Raw genomic sequence first — 12,866 nt, forward strand, 5'->3', positions numbered from 1 at the left:
ACAAGTGCTTGTTAATGCAAATATCTAATGAGCTAATCACATGGCAGCAACTCAGTGCATCTGAGCATGTAGACATGGTCAACATGACTTGTTGATTTAAGTGATTTTGAACGTGGCATGGCTGTTGAAGCCAGATGGGGTGGTCTGACTAACTCAGAAAACGCTGATCTGCTCGGATTTTCCCATGCAACCATCTCTAGGGTTTAAAGAGAATGGTCCCAAGAAGAGAAAAAAAGCAGACGGAGTACAGCAGCAAAGGACCACAGTGGGTGCCATTCCTCTGAGCTAAGAATAGGAAACTGAGGCAAAAATTCACACAGGGCACGAAAACTGAGTCTCGATTTCTGCCTCAACATTTGAGGTAGGGTCAAGAATGCTGTATACAACATGAAAGCATGGATCCACCGCCTCATATTTCAGGATTTTGTTAGTGGTGGTGTAATAATGGTATAATGGAGACTACTTAGCACCAACTGAGTATCATTTAAACCCACTGATGATGTCCATCCCTTTATGACCACAGTGTACCCATCTTCAGTTGGCTGCTACCAGCAGGTTACCGCATTGTGAGACAAAACTTAAATGATTTCAAACAGGTTTCTTGAACAGGACAATGATTCGCTTTACTCAAGTGGCTGCCACAGTCCCCTTATTGCAGTCCAATAGAGTATCTTTGGAATGTGGTGAACTGGGAGATTCCCATCATGAATGTGCACCTGTGTGATCCTCTCATCTCAGTATGGACCACAATCTCAGAGGAATGTTTCCAGCACCTTATTGAATCTGTGGCACGAAGAGTTAAGGTACTTCTGAAGGTAAAAGGGGCTCCACCAATGTACTAGCAAGGTGTACCTAATGAAGTGGCCAGTGAGAATCTATCAGCATTCAGCTGATAGATTGGTCTTAACTTTAACATGATTTTTTAAGAAAATGCAACATTTTCTTTGTGCCAGGCTGTAACTATGTTTTTTTCTGCTTTAAAACTGACCAATCTAGCATGGTTGTTTATTGGGACCAGCTCTTTTTGTAGTTTTTACCCAAGGTTTCTGCTTGGGTAAAAACAAATTTATTGCAGTTCTTCCACAGAGAGAAATGAATATATGTAGCAAATCTGATTGTAATCCACCCAGTACTTCTTAAGCAGATCACCCCTATGTGCACTTTGAAATACCACCAGCTCATTGTTTATATGTTGACATATTTCAGAGAAAATGTTCATCTGCTGGTTATATAAAAAGGCAAAAAGGAATTAAAAAAGTCTGAAGGATTCATCCTCCAGACCCGGTGGAGCTCTGTAGCAAATTTCAAGGCCATCTATCAATAAGCTTTATGGACAATGCAGTGAATCTCTTGGAGAAAATAAAAAACTGTAGTGGAAATATTTCTTCCATTCTGGTGGCCTAAACACACTTTTCAGTGAACCAGCACTGCTCAGTAACAACTAGTTTAAAAAAGCAGCATCATTATACAGTTAGAGTTCTCTTCGGGTATACCATGGAGACAAAGCTGCATATTCATCTTAATATCCCCTCCCCCTCTACACACACACACACACACACACACTACTTTTAACTACCTCTACCTCTGTGGTTCAAACGGAGCAACCATCCCACTCAGTACATTAGAGTAATACCACAGCAAGCCCACTGATACTGAGGGGGATGAGGACATCCAGTCAGCTAACAGTCACTACACAGTGCTTTAAAAAGAATCCAAGAAAGCATATCTGAAAATATATACACATGCATGCATGTGTATATGTAGTTTTAAAAATATGAAGCTGCTTAATGCATTCAGATCACATCATGCTTTTATTCTTGCTGGTCTGCAAAGTCGCTCTGTGGAACTGCACCAGTGACATCATTACACTGGGCGTGAAACTCTCTTCTCTATAACAATAAGTTTTTCTCAGTTGAAAAGTTCCTAAAAGTATAGCATCTCCCACCATTCAGGTCGAGCTTTAATGTTTAACCACGTGCTCTGAGGTTGTGTGGTTGTGGTGTGGGAGTGGAGGGGGGCAGTCATTCGCATTCAAATTCGCGTTAGGGAACCCTCACTTTTTCTTTTTGTCCCCTAACAACTTCTTAGTGGAAATGTTAAATCCCATTAAAACTGCAGCATAAAAGTAACTGTCTTAATATCAAAACCAAGACACAAGAGTAATTTTTTTTAAAAAAGAAGAAGATAAACTTTATTGTGACCACTGGTGTTTCCTCGAAATGACCTTAGCAAGCTATTGCTGCATAGGACTTTAAACGCGCCATGTAGTGCAGGATTACTAGAAAAAAAAATGCTTGTTACGATTACCACAAACACACCATAAATCCGTAAAAGAACACGGTATAGGCTTATCTAGCAGGGCTACGTGCTCGGGGTTGTCTCTCGAGAATTTTTTAAAGTTGCCGCTGATGGTGGCGGTGTTGTGCGAGGAGGCGGAGGCAGTGAAAGAAAGGAGCTGCTCTCGGTAAGCACAGCAGTGCCGCTGGATCTGTCGACGACCTCAGGCTCCAGCCCCCCTCCAAAAGAAAGGGAAAAAAAGGAAAGCGACGTGACACCTAACGTTTTATTTTGTAATTTTATTTATTTCTCGATGTCTCGTCGCCTCAAACAAGATGTAACTTTTCTGACATCACCACAGCTACATTCATGCATTTGAAAGGAGCCGGGAGCGAGTGCGCAGAGACGAGAAGCCGAGCTGTCGGAGCGAATGGAACTTATTGTTGTGCATTTGTTTTGACTATGTTATCCCCAAGTGAGTTTGGCTTCAGTCCGTCTCTGTTCGTCGTCGACTCTTGAATATATATATTTATATATATACATCTGTATATATAGATATATATATTTCCGGGGGATTTAATCCGAATTCTTCAAACGGGGAAACACCGAAGGAGGATTCTGCAAAGCCAGCAAGCTTTTCCTTACAGAGCCGGGGATTTAAATCGTCCTTTGGAGCTCCGGGAGAAGCGATAGTCAAAGAAAGAAATTCATGTGGCCATTCTCTCTATAGCCAAACATTTTTGGGGGATTGCATAATGAGCAAGGAACGACCTAAGAGGAATATCATCCAAAAGAAATATGTAAGTGAACGCTGGTATTTTTATTATTATTATTATTGCCAGAAATGCTCACTGATATCGGCTCTATTCAAGTTTGCCTTTGCTCGCCTTGATGAAAACGCATAAACTTTCCATCACGGGCTGGTGAAGGTTACCATCATGCAGCCTGGGCTCCATTTGGGTCAAATATCCTCCAAAATGTAACGCCTTTAAGTTGCCTCGACGTGTTAACAATAACATGTCTTCTTCTTTCCTTTTTTAATTTAAAGAGACAGCAATGTTTATTCAACGTCTGCTGCAGCGTTTCTTCGACACCGACCATGTTTTAGGCTATTTGAACATCGGGTGCTTTAGTGGTGCTGGTTGTAGCAGTGAAGGGGGATTGCTTCGCTTATTTTGGCCGGTATAAACCCGTGATTTTGTGCATAGCATGCTTCGGCTGTGCTACAAGGCCCCTAAAAGGTTTTAAATTAAAAGACTTGGCAAACAGTTTCCCAGAATACGCTTTTGTTCGCTAGCCGTTTCTTGCTACTCAGAGTCGTGAAGACGAGCCTGTCGGCCATGGCTCGGCTATTGCGACTTCATTTCGTCCCATGCTGAGCATTTCGGAATATATGGCTTACTATAACCCGTCCTCATGCTCGAGTCTATGGGTGGCTAAGTGTTACAGTCCTGGCGCAGGGTGTATATATATCTGTGTGTGTGTTTTTGGCGTGGGGCTGACAAACCGACATGTTTCGCGGACTGTTGTGGCTCTTTAATTTTCTCCGTGCAGCAGGAAAAAGGGGGTCATGCGATTAGGCATTTTCATTCAATTTCCACCTCTCGAAACGCTGCGGGCACACTCCTGGGTTTGTTTGTTTGCTACACGCCTGCCCTCGGCTTTTACCGCCGTTGTACAAGTCAAGTCCAGCGCCGGTGTCGACGATTTTGGCAGGTCTTCGTGTGACCTCTGAGAAGGAGCAGATATTGCAGCAGCTCGCTGAGGGGATAACTCCATTTCTCTCTCTCTCTCTCTCTCTCTCTCTCTCTCTCTCTCTCTCTCTCTCTCTCCTTTGCTATACTACGGGAGGTGTTGGGAGAGGCGATAGCTAACTAGCCTTTAGGTCCTCCTCGGCTGCTTAATTCGGTTTAACGCTACACTACTTGGTGGACATGTTTGAGACAAGTGTTTCTAAGCGGTTCCATCTTTTTAAAGAGACTGTGTTCAGTCGCATTGCAGAGGTTCATGTATGAAGCGACCATTTTCTCCCTCTCTCTCTCTCTGTGTGTCCCTGCAAGTAACACTGGTGAATTTTGTAGAGGAGGAAGGGGCTGTGAAACCAGGAGCTAGTCCAGCTCGGCCCTGGCTTTAATTACAGTCTCGCTATAGCGGTCCATCTGCGTGACCTAAACAAAGACTTTAATCTCGCAGTGTGCTTGTACTTTAGCCACCATCATTTATTTATTTTTAAATTATGACTGCCCCCCCCCCCCCCAAAAAAAAAATATATATATATACTTTATTTTTTTGCACTTCGTTGATGTATAGATTGTTGCTGTGCGCCCACCGGACACATTGTTGCCTTTATTTGCACGAGGCACGAGGCATCTCACGTGCGCTAATGCTCGACTGACTGAAGTCAGCAGAGCTAAACACACCCCCCTCCCTCCAAAACCCATCCTCACTTAAACGCCATGTGGACTACACCTATAAAAGTGTGCACTTCTTCTATAATTTATTGTTATTTATTTATTTTTTGGAGCAGGGTGCGTTCAAAATCATAGTCTCAAAAAGTGTTGCAAAGGGCCAAACTGAGCAACAGGTCTGTGTGAACAATTGGGGGGTCTGCGTCCGTGCATTTGCTCGTGAGCTTTTTGTTTGCCCCGCAACAAGTGCAGAGAATTATTAAGGACACTTTGGTTGCTTGGTTTTTGTTTATTTTTTATTTTTTTAGGGTATCCCCTTGTGTCCTATGAATAAGTGTTGGAAAAGTAGGGCATTACGTCACTGACCCATCACTGATAAATTATTGTTGCTGGCATCAACATTGCTGGAAAGCAACATAAAGGAGAGTCATCTTTAGCAAAGACTCAATAAGTGCCGGTTATTCATTGCAGCTCAGGCTTTTTTTTTTCTTTTTTTTGGAACTTCACTACTACGTGAATATTACAGAAATAAAGTGCTCTTTGTCCCCATGGTGAAAATATTATTATTATTATATCAATTATGTTCAGCCACGATGGTGATCTTTCTGACACAATCTTCCTCTGAGCGTGACCGGATAGTTTCAGTTACATTGATGTTAACTGACCATAAATTCTGCTGTGCGCGTGTGTGCACGTTTGTGCTGTAATAGTGGGATGAGTGTTGCAAAGATGACACGTTTTTGATCGGATCCGCTTATGTGTAAGCTTCTCCCTGAACTGAGGAAACAGGATGTGCTGTAGAAATTATGACTAACTGATATAAAAGTCCCCGTCTAAAATTGAGGCATTGCATTGTGGCCAGCCAGTTTCAGGCTTTCTAAAACTGGAAGGGTTTTAAAATAAATAAATAAATAAATTTAGCCTTTTAATAACTCGTTGTAGTATTAGCTCTGGTGACAAAGCATCTGGACTTTGGGATGGGGGCTGCTTGACTGCAGGATGCACATCCCAGTGCTATGTGTGTTTTTGTGTGCATGTGTCTCACATCTGTCATGTGTTTTCTGCAGCTGCAGTCAATGCATAATGTTTGGCCCGAACCAAACTAGGCCCCCAAACGCATTTACAAAAACCTGGAGGAGTCCAGCTCGTCAAGGCCCAGCTCCCCCCCCCAATGCTTTGAGACAGGACTCTTGGCCCCTTAGTGAGCCACCCCTCCCCCGGTAATTAGCGTAAGACAATTATACATGCTTGGCTTAACCATTTCCCCCTGAAACATGAGTGCGGGTTGCCACCCTTGCCTTCTGCACCCGATGAACGCCCGCTGTCTGCGAATGACACTGAAGATTCAACGGTCACAAACGATTTCAAAATAGTGAAGTGAGCGAGTTCTTTTGGGAAAAAAAGCAAAACGAAACAATGCAGGGCGATCATCATTTCCCACAGGGATTGCAAACGCCAGTGTGGAGAGAACAAATCCAGAGGACAAGCTCACCTGTCTCCTGCTTTCATGTCAGCGAAGAAAAATCTATTTTTGTAGGTTTATTTTCTTATTTGTTGGCGCCTTCTTGAGCCAGGGGTCAGCTCTGTGTAATGGCTGAGGTATCACTAATGTGTGGCAGACTTGTCCTGTCTAACGAAACATGACACACTGTGTTGGTGTGTGTGTGAGTGTTGTAAGCGAGAGTAGCTGCTCAGTGCAGTCAGGCCATTTTGTGCAGAGTCTGCTCTTCCTGTAGGCCCCAGCAGGGGCTAGGCCTCTGATTCAAAGTGTGTGTGTGTGTGTGTGTGTGTGTGTGTGTGTGGGACAAGCACAGCTGCTGCAGGGGCCTTTACAAATGTAAAGAGGCTGTCAGTGTTTGTTTCATCAGGCGCACAACTGATGAGGGCCAAGTTGAAAATCCATTGCACTGTGAGTGTGTGCGTCGAGCACGCACAAAAAGAGGAAACAAAAATAGAGAGCATGGCAAGAATGGGGGAGTGCAAAGGCACAGACTCTCCCTCCTCCTTCCTCTCTTTATCCCCCCCCAGTCTTTCGGCCTCGCTCTCTCTCTCTCGTTCTTGAGCTGTCCAAATGAAATGTGGGCCTCATGTAGGACCATGAAGAGAGGGTCACAGGGTTGTTTTTTCACCGTGCCTGAGCCTCAGTGCGGTTCATTTAACCTTATGTTTCAATGCAAATTCTCCTTTCATGAGCTCTCTTCTCCTCACGTGTGCAACATGGCAGGGTTCACTTTCCAACCTCTCTGTCACTATGACTACGGGGGCAAAAGCAAAGTGTACCGTGGCAAGAGCGACATTTTACTGCCTGTTTATTTTACTGTTTACTACAGTTGAGTTCCACGCAACCGCTTCTGTGAAGGTGCTTCCCATATATTTTCCACGAACGTGAGGACGGGGGGGTAAGGTGAGGATTGAAATGGCAGCATTTTGGGTGGGATCGAATGAAAAGCAATGGAGGGGGGTTCTTTTAATCTGAAACTATCATTACTCTCCTTTATTGTATTGTTTTGTTTTTACATTCACCGATAGGGGGGCAAAATAAAACCTGGACCTGCTTTTATTGCATTGCCAGGTTGTAACAGCATGGCATAAAAGCAACTGCCAGCAAAATATAAAAGTCCTCATGGAGATTACTGGCAGTTTGCACACAGTGCAAAATGAAGGAAACAAAATTGCGATTTTATGTGCTGCTTGCACTGCGCAGAGAAATCAAAGCCTAAAAAACAAACAAACATACAAAACACAGCCATATGTATCAAGAGCTGAAGTTGGCAGGTATGTGAACATCACCAGGCGTTAGTTAATGTGTCCCCATGCGAACAGTTGTGTGTTGAAGCAGAAGAGAAGAAGCAGCCTTCCCACACTGCAGGCCCAGCCTCACATCCCTTTGGCCTCATCCTTCCTCTCACAGGGCCTGCTAACTTGACAAGCGCTGCCAGAAAGATCTCTGGGAGTGAAGTTGGCTAGCCCAGCCTAATTTTAATCCAATCTTCTTCGTTCCTTTTAGATTTTTATTTTATTTTTTTTAATGTACGTATTTATTAGGTTTGCACTTTAAATGAGAAGGCAGTGTGGCTTTTATGCTTAAATGAAGTCTGCTTTGCCAGTGGAGAGTTTACGGCATCATTATAAAGCGTTCTGTGAGTTGCCGGCTTCAATTTGGATCGGCGAAAGGTGTTCAGCGGCCTTCTAATGCCAAGGTAGCTCGGCTACTTCCTCTAACATAAACCCCTTCGTACCCATTACCTCCCTCTGCCTTCGCTCCCCTTCTTCCCTGCATCCCTTTCCTACTCCATTATGTCACAGGCGCGCAAAGCACAAACTCCTGTTATGCAACACGACCTTTTCTCTTATCAGCTGTTGGCACCGAGCACAATCTCCGGCTCTTTGCTGGCACTGATGCACGCACTCACAGACACGCACAGGCAAAGGTCTTTAGGTGTACACCTGCAGTCAGTAGGTGAGATAAACTGGTTTTAAAACCAACCTCGACGCGTTTCGTGGGTATCAGCGGCTCGAGCTATTTGCAAGAGCAGTGAAATAAAACTGGGTGTGACGCTCCTTGTTATACTTGTGTGTGTGTGTGTGTGTGTGTGTGTGTGTGTGTGTGTGTATTTTGGTCAGGTGTAGTGCGCATAAGCCTGCGTAGGTGTGTCTTTTAGGAGGAAACAGTCCAGTAGTTGGACACACTGCAGTAGTGGAGAGCTCATACAGATAGAGGTGTGTGTGTGAGACGTACACTACTTGCGTTCCCTCTGTGTGCATCTTCATTTGAGTGATTTATTTCCTCCTGCCCCTCTAGGTTTGGATGGAGATTTTGGGGAGGGGAGTGTGAGACAGCTGGTCAGCCCCCGAGTGGGGGGGTGTGTGTGTGTGTGTGTGTGTGTGTGTGTGTGTGTGTGTGTGTGTGTGTGTTTGCCACAGCTTATCCGTTCAGGATCCCCGTGAAGCTGAATCAACACTTTAGCTTTGTCTTTGGTTTGGCCTTGGCCCTAAGAAGGCCAGCGAAGGACATTCATCCACAGGAGGATGTAAATTATTATCGGTCATGATATCATCCTCCGAGCTCTGTCAGGTGCCTTCTTTTCACATTACCTACGGTTGCTTTTGTTTCCAGCGCAGCCTTTTTAATCTATGCTCTCTGGAATCACCGAGCCGCTGTCGCTCGCACCGGCATTAGCTTTTAATGACCATCGTGCGCGCCTCTTGACCGATCTGCGCTCACCTTCTCCCCGCTTTTCATCTCAACCGCATCAGTTTAATAAACACTCCTCACATTTTCATCCCGTGGTCAATCCCATCTGATCCCCTATTGTGACTCCCGTCGCCTTTTTAAACATCCAGTGAATTACGCCTCAGGGGAGGATGAAGCAACAAGAGCAGAGGCTCAGTCACTATCGATCCTCCGTTCCTCCCCTTAGCTTTCTGCCTGGAATATCACCGTTTCTCTCGTCGCCCGCACGGCCGCGCGCACGACTTCACGAAATATCTCGGCCGAGCCGGTTCAGATGAGGAAATCCCTGGGCTTCCTTTTTGAATGCAGACGTATCGTGTTTTCTGTAAAGATAGCTGGTTGCACAGTGTCATCAGATACCGCTCCGGGAATCCTGTTCACGCTTACCTTGAAGTGTACATTCATAGCTGTTCTTGTTATGCGTTTACAGTCTCGCAAGCTTTCTGCTAAGCACAGTAATCTATGAATCACTCTTTTATGATAGATAGAGCAGCTTGTCTCTTTCTGCAAACAAGCCACTGGTCACTCTATTTAGACCCCTCTTTGGCACGGTGCTCACTTGGCTTACACATTGCTCTCTCATTAAATCTTTTTTCCCCTCACTCCAGTGTTTTGTTTTTTGTTTTGTTTTTTGTTTTTAATTTAATTTTTTTTTTAAAGTTACATTTATCCCTTTTATTCCCATTGTAGCCATTTGTAGCTCTCAAACGTGACCTTCCCTCAGTTAAAGAGCACTCAAATATAACCCATTTATTTATTTATTTTAAATAACCAAGCATTTGGCCTCTCATGAGGGGGAGGCCTTAATTCAGGATGGCAGATCCCTCCCCTCCTAGTCATGTGGCGTAATGAGCCATTGGAGCAGAGTGGCTGGGTGGCCAGTGTTGCTGCTTAATCTCTATTTTTAAGCTCTTGCAGAATTTTTTTTTTAACGGGGGTTTACTGAGGTGTGGGGGGGAATATGTAGAGACAGAACAGCGAGTCTAAATCTTGACTTGATCTTTAGAGCAAAATGTCTGCTCACAGAAGAGGTGTTAACTGCATCTGGCCCTCTTCTTGCAACAGTTCAAACAGTATGCAGAGGAGTGGAGCCGAACATGTTTCTGTGCTGAAACGCAGTCTTTGGGGAGGGGAGGGGTCCGTGTTGTGGCTCCTGCTCCTGAGCTGTCGGATGTGCCCGGTTCCCTTGTCAGCACGGATGTGCGAGAACAGGAGGGATGAGGAAGGTAGTGGCAGGATAAACTTGATTTGCAGGTGAAATGCTCATTCTTCCTCAGTGCGTCCTTCCTGCACCCACATTCTCTTACAAAAAAACATCACATTATCCCGGCTCCCATCATGTCTTATAATGGAATACAGAGTGGAATTTTTGAATCTGTTCCACTTCGATCTCTCACCCTCCTCCCTCTCAGCTCATTTGCTCGATTACTCAGCACAGCTTTGGAGATAGAGAGGCATCGGGGAGTTTTCTGTTAAGACACCGAGGACAAGGAGAATAAGGAAGGGGACCCTTTCTTTTTTTTTTTTCTTTTCTCCACGCCTAGCTGTGAAATTGCAGAGGAGCTGCAGAGGAGGAGCCCGTGCATTGTTGGAATCTGTTTCCTTGTCTTCTGTGTGTGTGTGTGTGTGTGTGTGTGTGTGTGTTGCATATGAGAATAATTTGTTAGAAAGGCCAGACTGCTCAGCGACACGTTTAGGTTGTTGGTAGTTTCGGAGCTCTTCCTCTTACATCTTGCATTCCTCCATCTGCTTTGTTTTGATTTGCACTGCCAAAGAAAACTTCGCAGTCTTCTTACAGTTTGATACGACACATCTGTGTGAGCGCCCAGCCCGACACAAACGCAGCGCTCAAACATACACGCACAAGGGCATGTAGTCTGAGTCTCCGGGGGTTGGGATGCCACAGTTGGTAAATCTTTCACATTTTTTTTTATTAAATAGTCACATGAATCTTTTTTTTTTTTTTCTATTCCCACAAATGGAAAACATGTTTAAGAAGGGTATGAATAGATAAGTTGGTGAAGTAATATCGACTTTTCTTTCCTTTCTTTTGCCCATTGATTTTTTTTTTTTCTTCTCTCTAAGGTGCTTTTTAAGGCTTTCCACAGAGGGAAGCAGAATGTGAGTCAAAGGCATTGTTCCCCCTGTTTTAACCTCTGCTCAATAGATGAGGGCTTTTACAATTCTCGTAGCTGCATGATTTCCTCCAGGCCGCGCAGCAGGGAGCTATAGTGCATGGTACACTGAGGAGAGGGCGCCAGACTCTGGGCTGAATGTCTGGCCGGCCTCCCCCTGGCCCCGGATCAAACGTTACAAGGCCCGGGGGAGGGAGGGAGGGAGGGAGAGAAGTGAGAGAAGTGGGCTCTGGAATGTGCAACCTGTGATCGTCAGAGAGAAGAAATCCAGGAGGATAACAATAATCAAATTAGGCACCATTTCAAGTAGAATATCCATGGTGATCTTGGTTAAAGGCAAGGCCTGCTCCTTCAGACTGAAGCTCTTTGCTGATGTAAACCTCTATGTTTGTTCTGTGTGTGTGTGTGTGTGTGTGTGTGTGTGTGTGTCTATTTAAAAGATGTAATTGTTTGAGGATGTGGAAAGGAAATGAGGTAACTGAGCCAGATTGTCACAGATGCAGAATGACGACTTTCACACACTGTAATGAGTAATGTAGAAACAAATTCTGGATAAACATTAATGACAAGCCAAAGAGCAAGAGGTTAACCCCCCCTCCCCCTTGGCTATGCGTGTGATGTGTAGCTTTACGTGCACGAAAGGTGGGGACTTGAACCTCCCACCCCCGGCTTATAGAAAGTGACACGCAGACACTATTTCTGAGCAAACGACTTCTTGTTTTTTTTTCTCTTTAGGTTGTTGTTAAAGCATCAGGATCGCGGCTGCATTCTGGGGAAGTTACTCGATTTGTCTTGCAGTGATATGAGTAATCAATTTTTTGTGAAACTGAGAACATGTAGTTGAGAAGGGAAAACTTTTTTAAAATTTTTGTTTCAACACAAGTCAGTAGAATAGTTTTAAAAATAGAAATTTTAAAATTGAGACTAAAGACTCTGCTGCAGATGAAATTGTGAGACTATGGAGGAAAACAGAGAAAGTAGCGCAGCAGTAACCAACTCTTTCTTTAGAATAGAAAATGTACTTTTCGCTGTTCTGTTGTTTACTCATCCTTTTTCTTGTATTACACAGATCTTATGATTATATTCCGTAAGCTGCGATAGTCATAGGAAACGGTTAGGCTTTCGCAATTTCTGACAATGCCTTATTTCTTGACCGTAAGCCCTTTCTTTGCTTTAAACATTATTGACAGACACTTTCACTTTGAGCAAGCACCCCGTCATTCAGTCACAGAAATCAAGAGTGGAATTTCATGTTAGTCATAGCGCTCGGTCACTTATGACGATTGTTATTTCGTTTGCTTTAAAAAATTCCTGTCTGGAGACCCAAGTGGTGGAGAACTGCTGCCTTATTACATAATTTCACCGTTAATCAATAGAGTAGATCTACTCTCTGCAGAATAGTTTCATTTTCCAGGAGATGGTTTCATTCTTCTTCTTTTTTTTCCTTGCTTTTCTCACTTCTTGAGATTTGTATGTGTGCAGTGTTGTAGCTGTATTTAAATTTGCAGCTGTCACTCCTGTCTTTATGTGTCAAAGTTGAGTCAGATTTCATGCATGGGCACCAAAACCCAACTGTATGCCACCAAAAATAATATTGTGAGTTGTGTGTGAAATTTAAGATTAGCCCATGTTTGCTATTAGTTTGATCACCTGTAACCTGTATTTTTGATTGATTTATATTTTTGATGTTTTGGTTGATTGGAGCCCATTCATGCCATTTATAAAGCCACAGTTTGAGCCTGTATGTTAGAGAGAAATTGTTGACTTTTGTCTTTAAGATGATCTAATAATAAACGTATAGGCTGGAAAAAT

The 12,866-nt window shown here is 43.9% G+C and overlaps 1 protein-coding gene across 1 annotated transcript in view; it reads left to right on the forward strand.

Annotated features, from left to right (window-relative positions):
* Nucleotides 1–2,339: 2,339 nt before the first annotated feature.
* jarid2b (jumonji and AT-rich interaction domain containing 2b) overlaps nt 2,340–12,866 on the forward strand; it is a 105,856-nt gene continuing 95,329 nt past the window's right edge. Inside the window, exon 1 of the mRNA XM_026155637.1 lies at nt 2,340–3,077. Within this exon, the coding sequence (XP_026011422.1) occupies nt 3,033–3,077 (45 nt within the window). The 5' untranslated portion in view covers nt 2,340–3,032. The remainder of the gene's footprint in view (nt 3,078–12,866) is intronic.

Source organism: Astatotilapia calliptera, chromosome 22 (assembly GCF_900246225.1).
Source record: "Astatotilapia calliptera chromosome 22, fAstCal1.2, whole genome shotgun sequence".
Classification (NCBI taxonomy): domain Eukaryota; kingdom Metazoa; phylum Chordata; class Actinopteri; order Cichliformes; family Cichlidae; genus Astatotilapia; species Astatotilapia calliptera.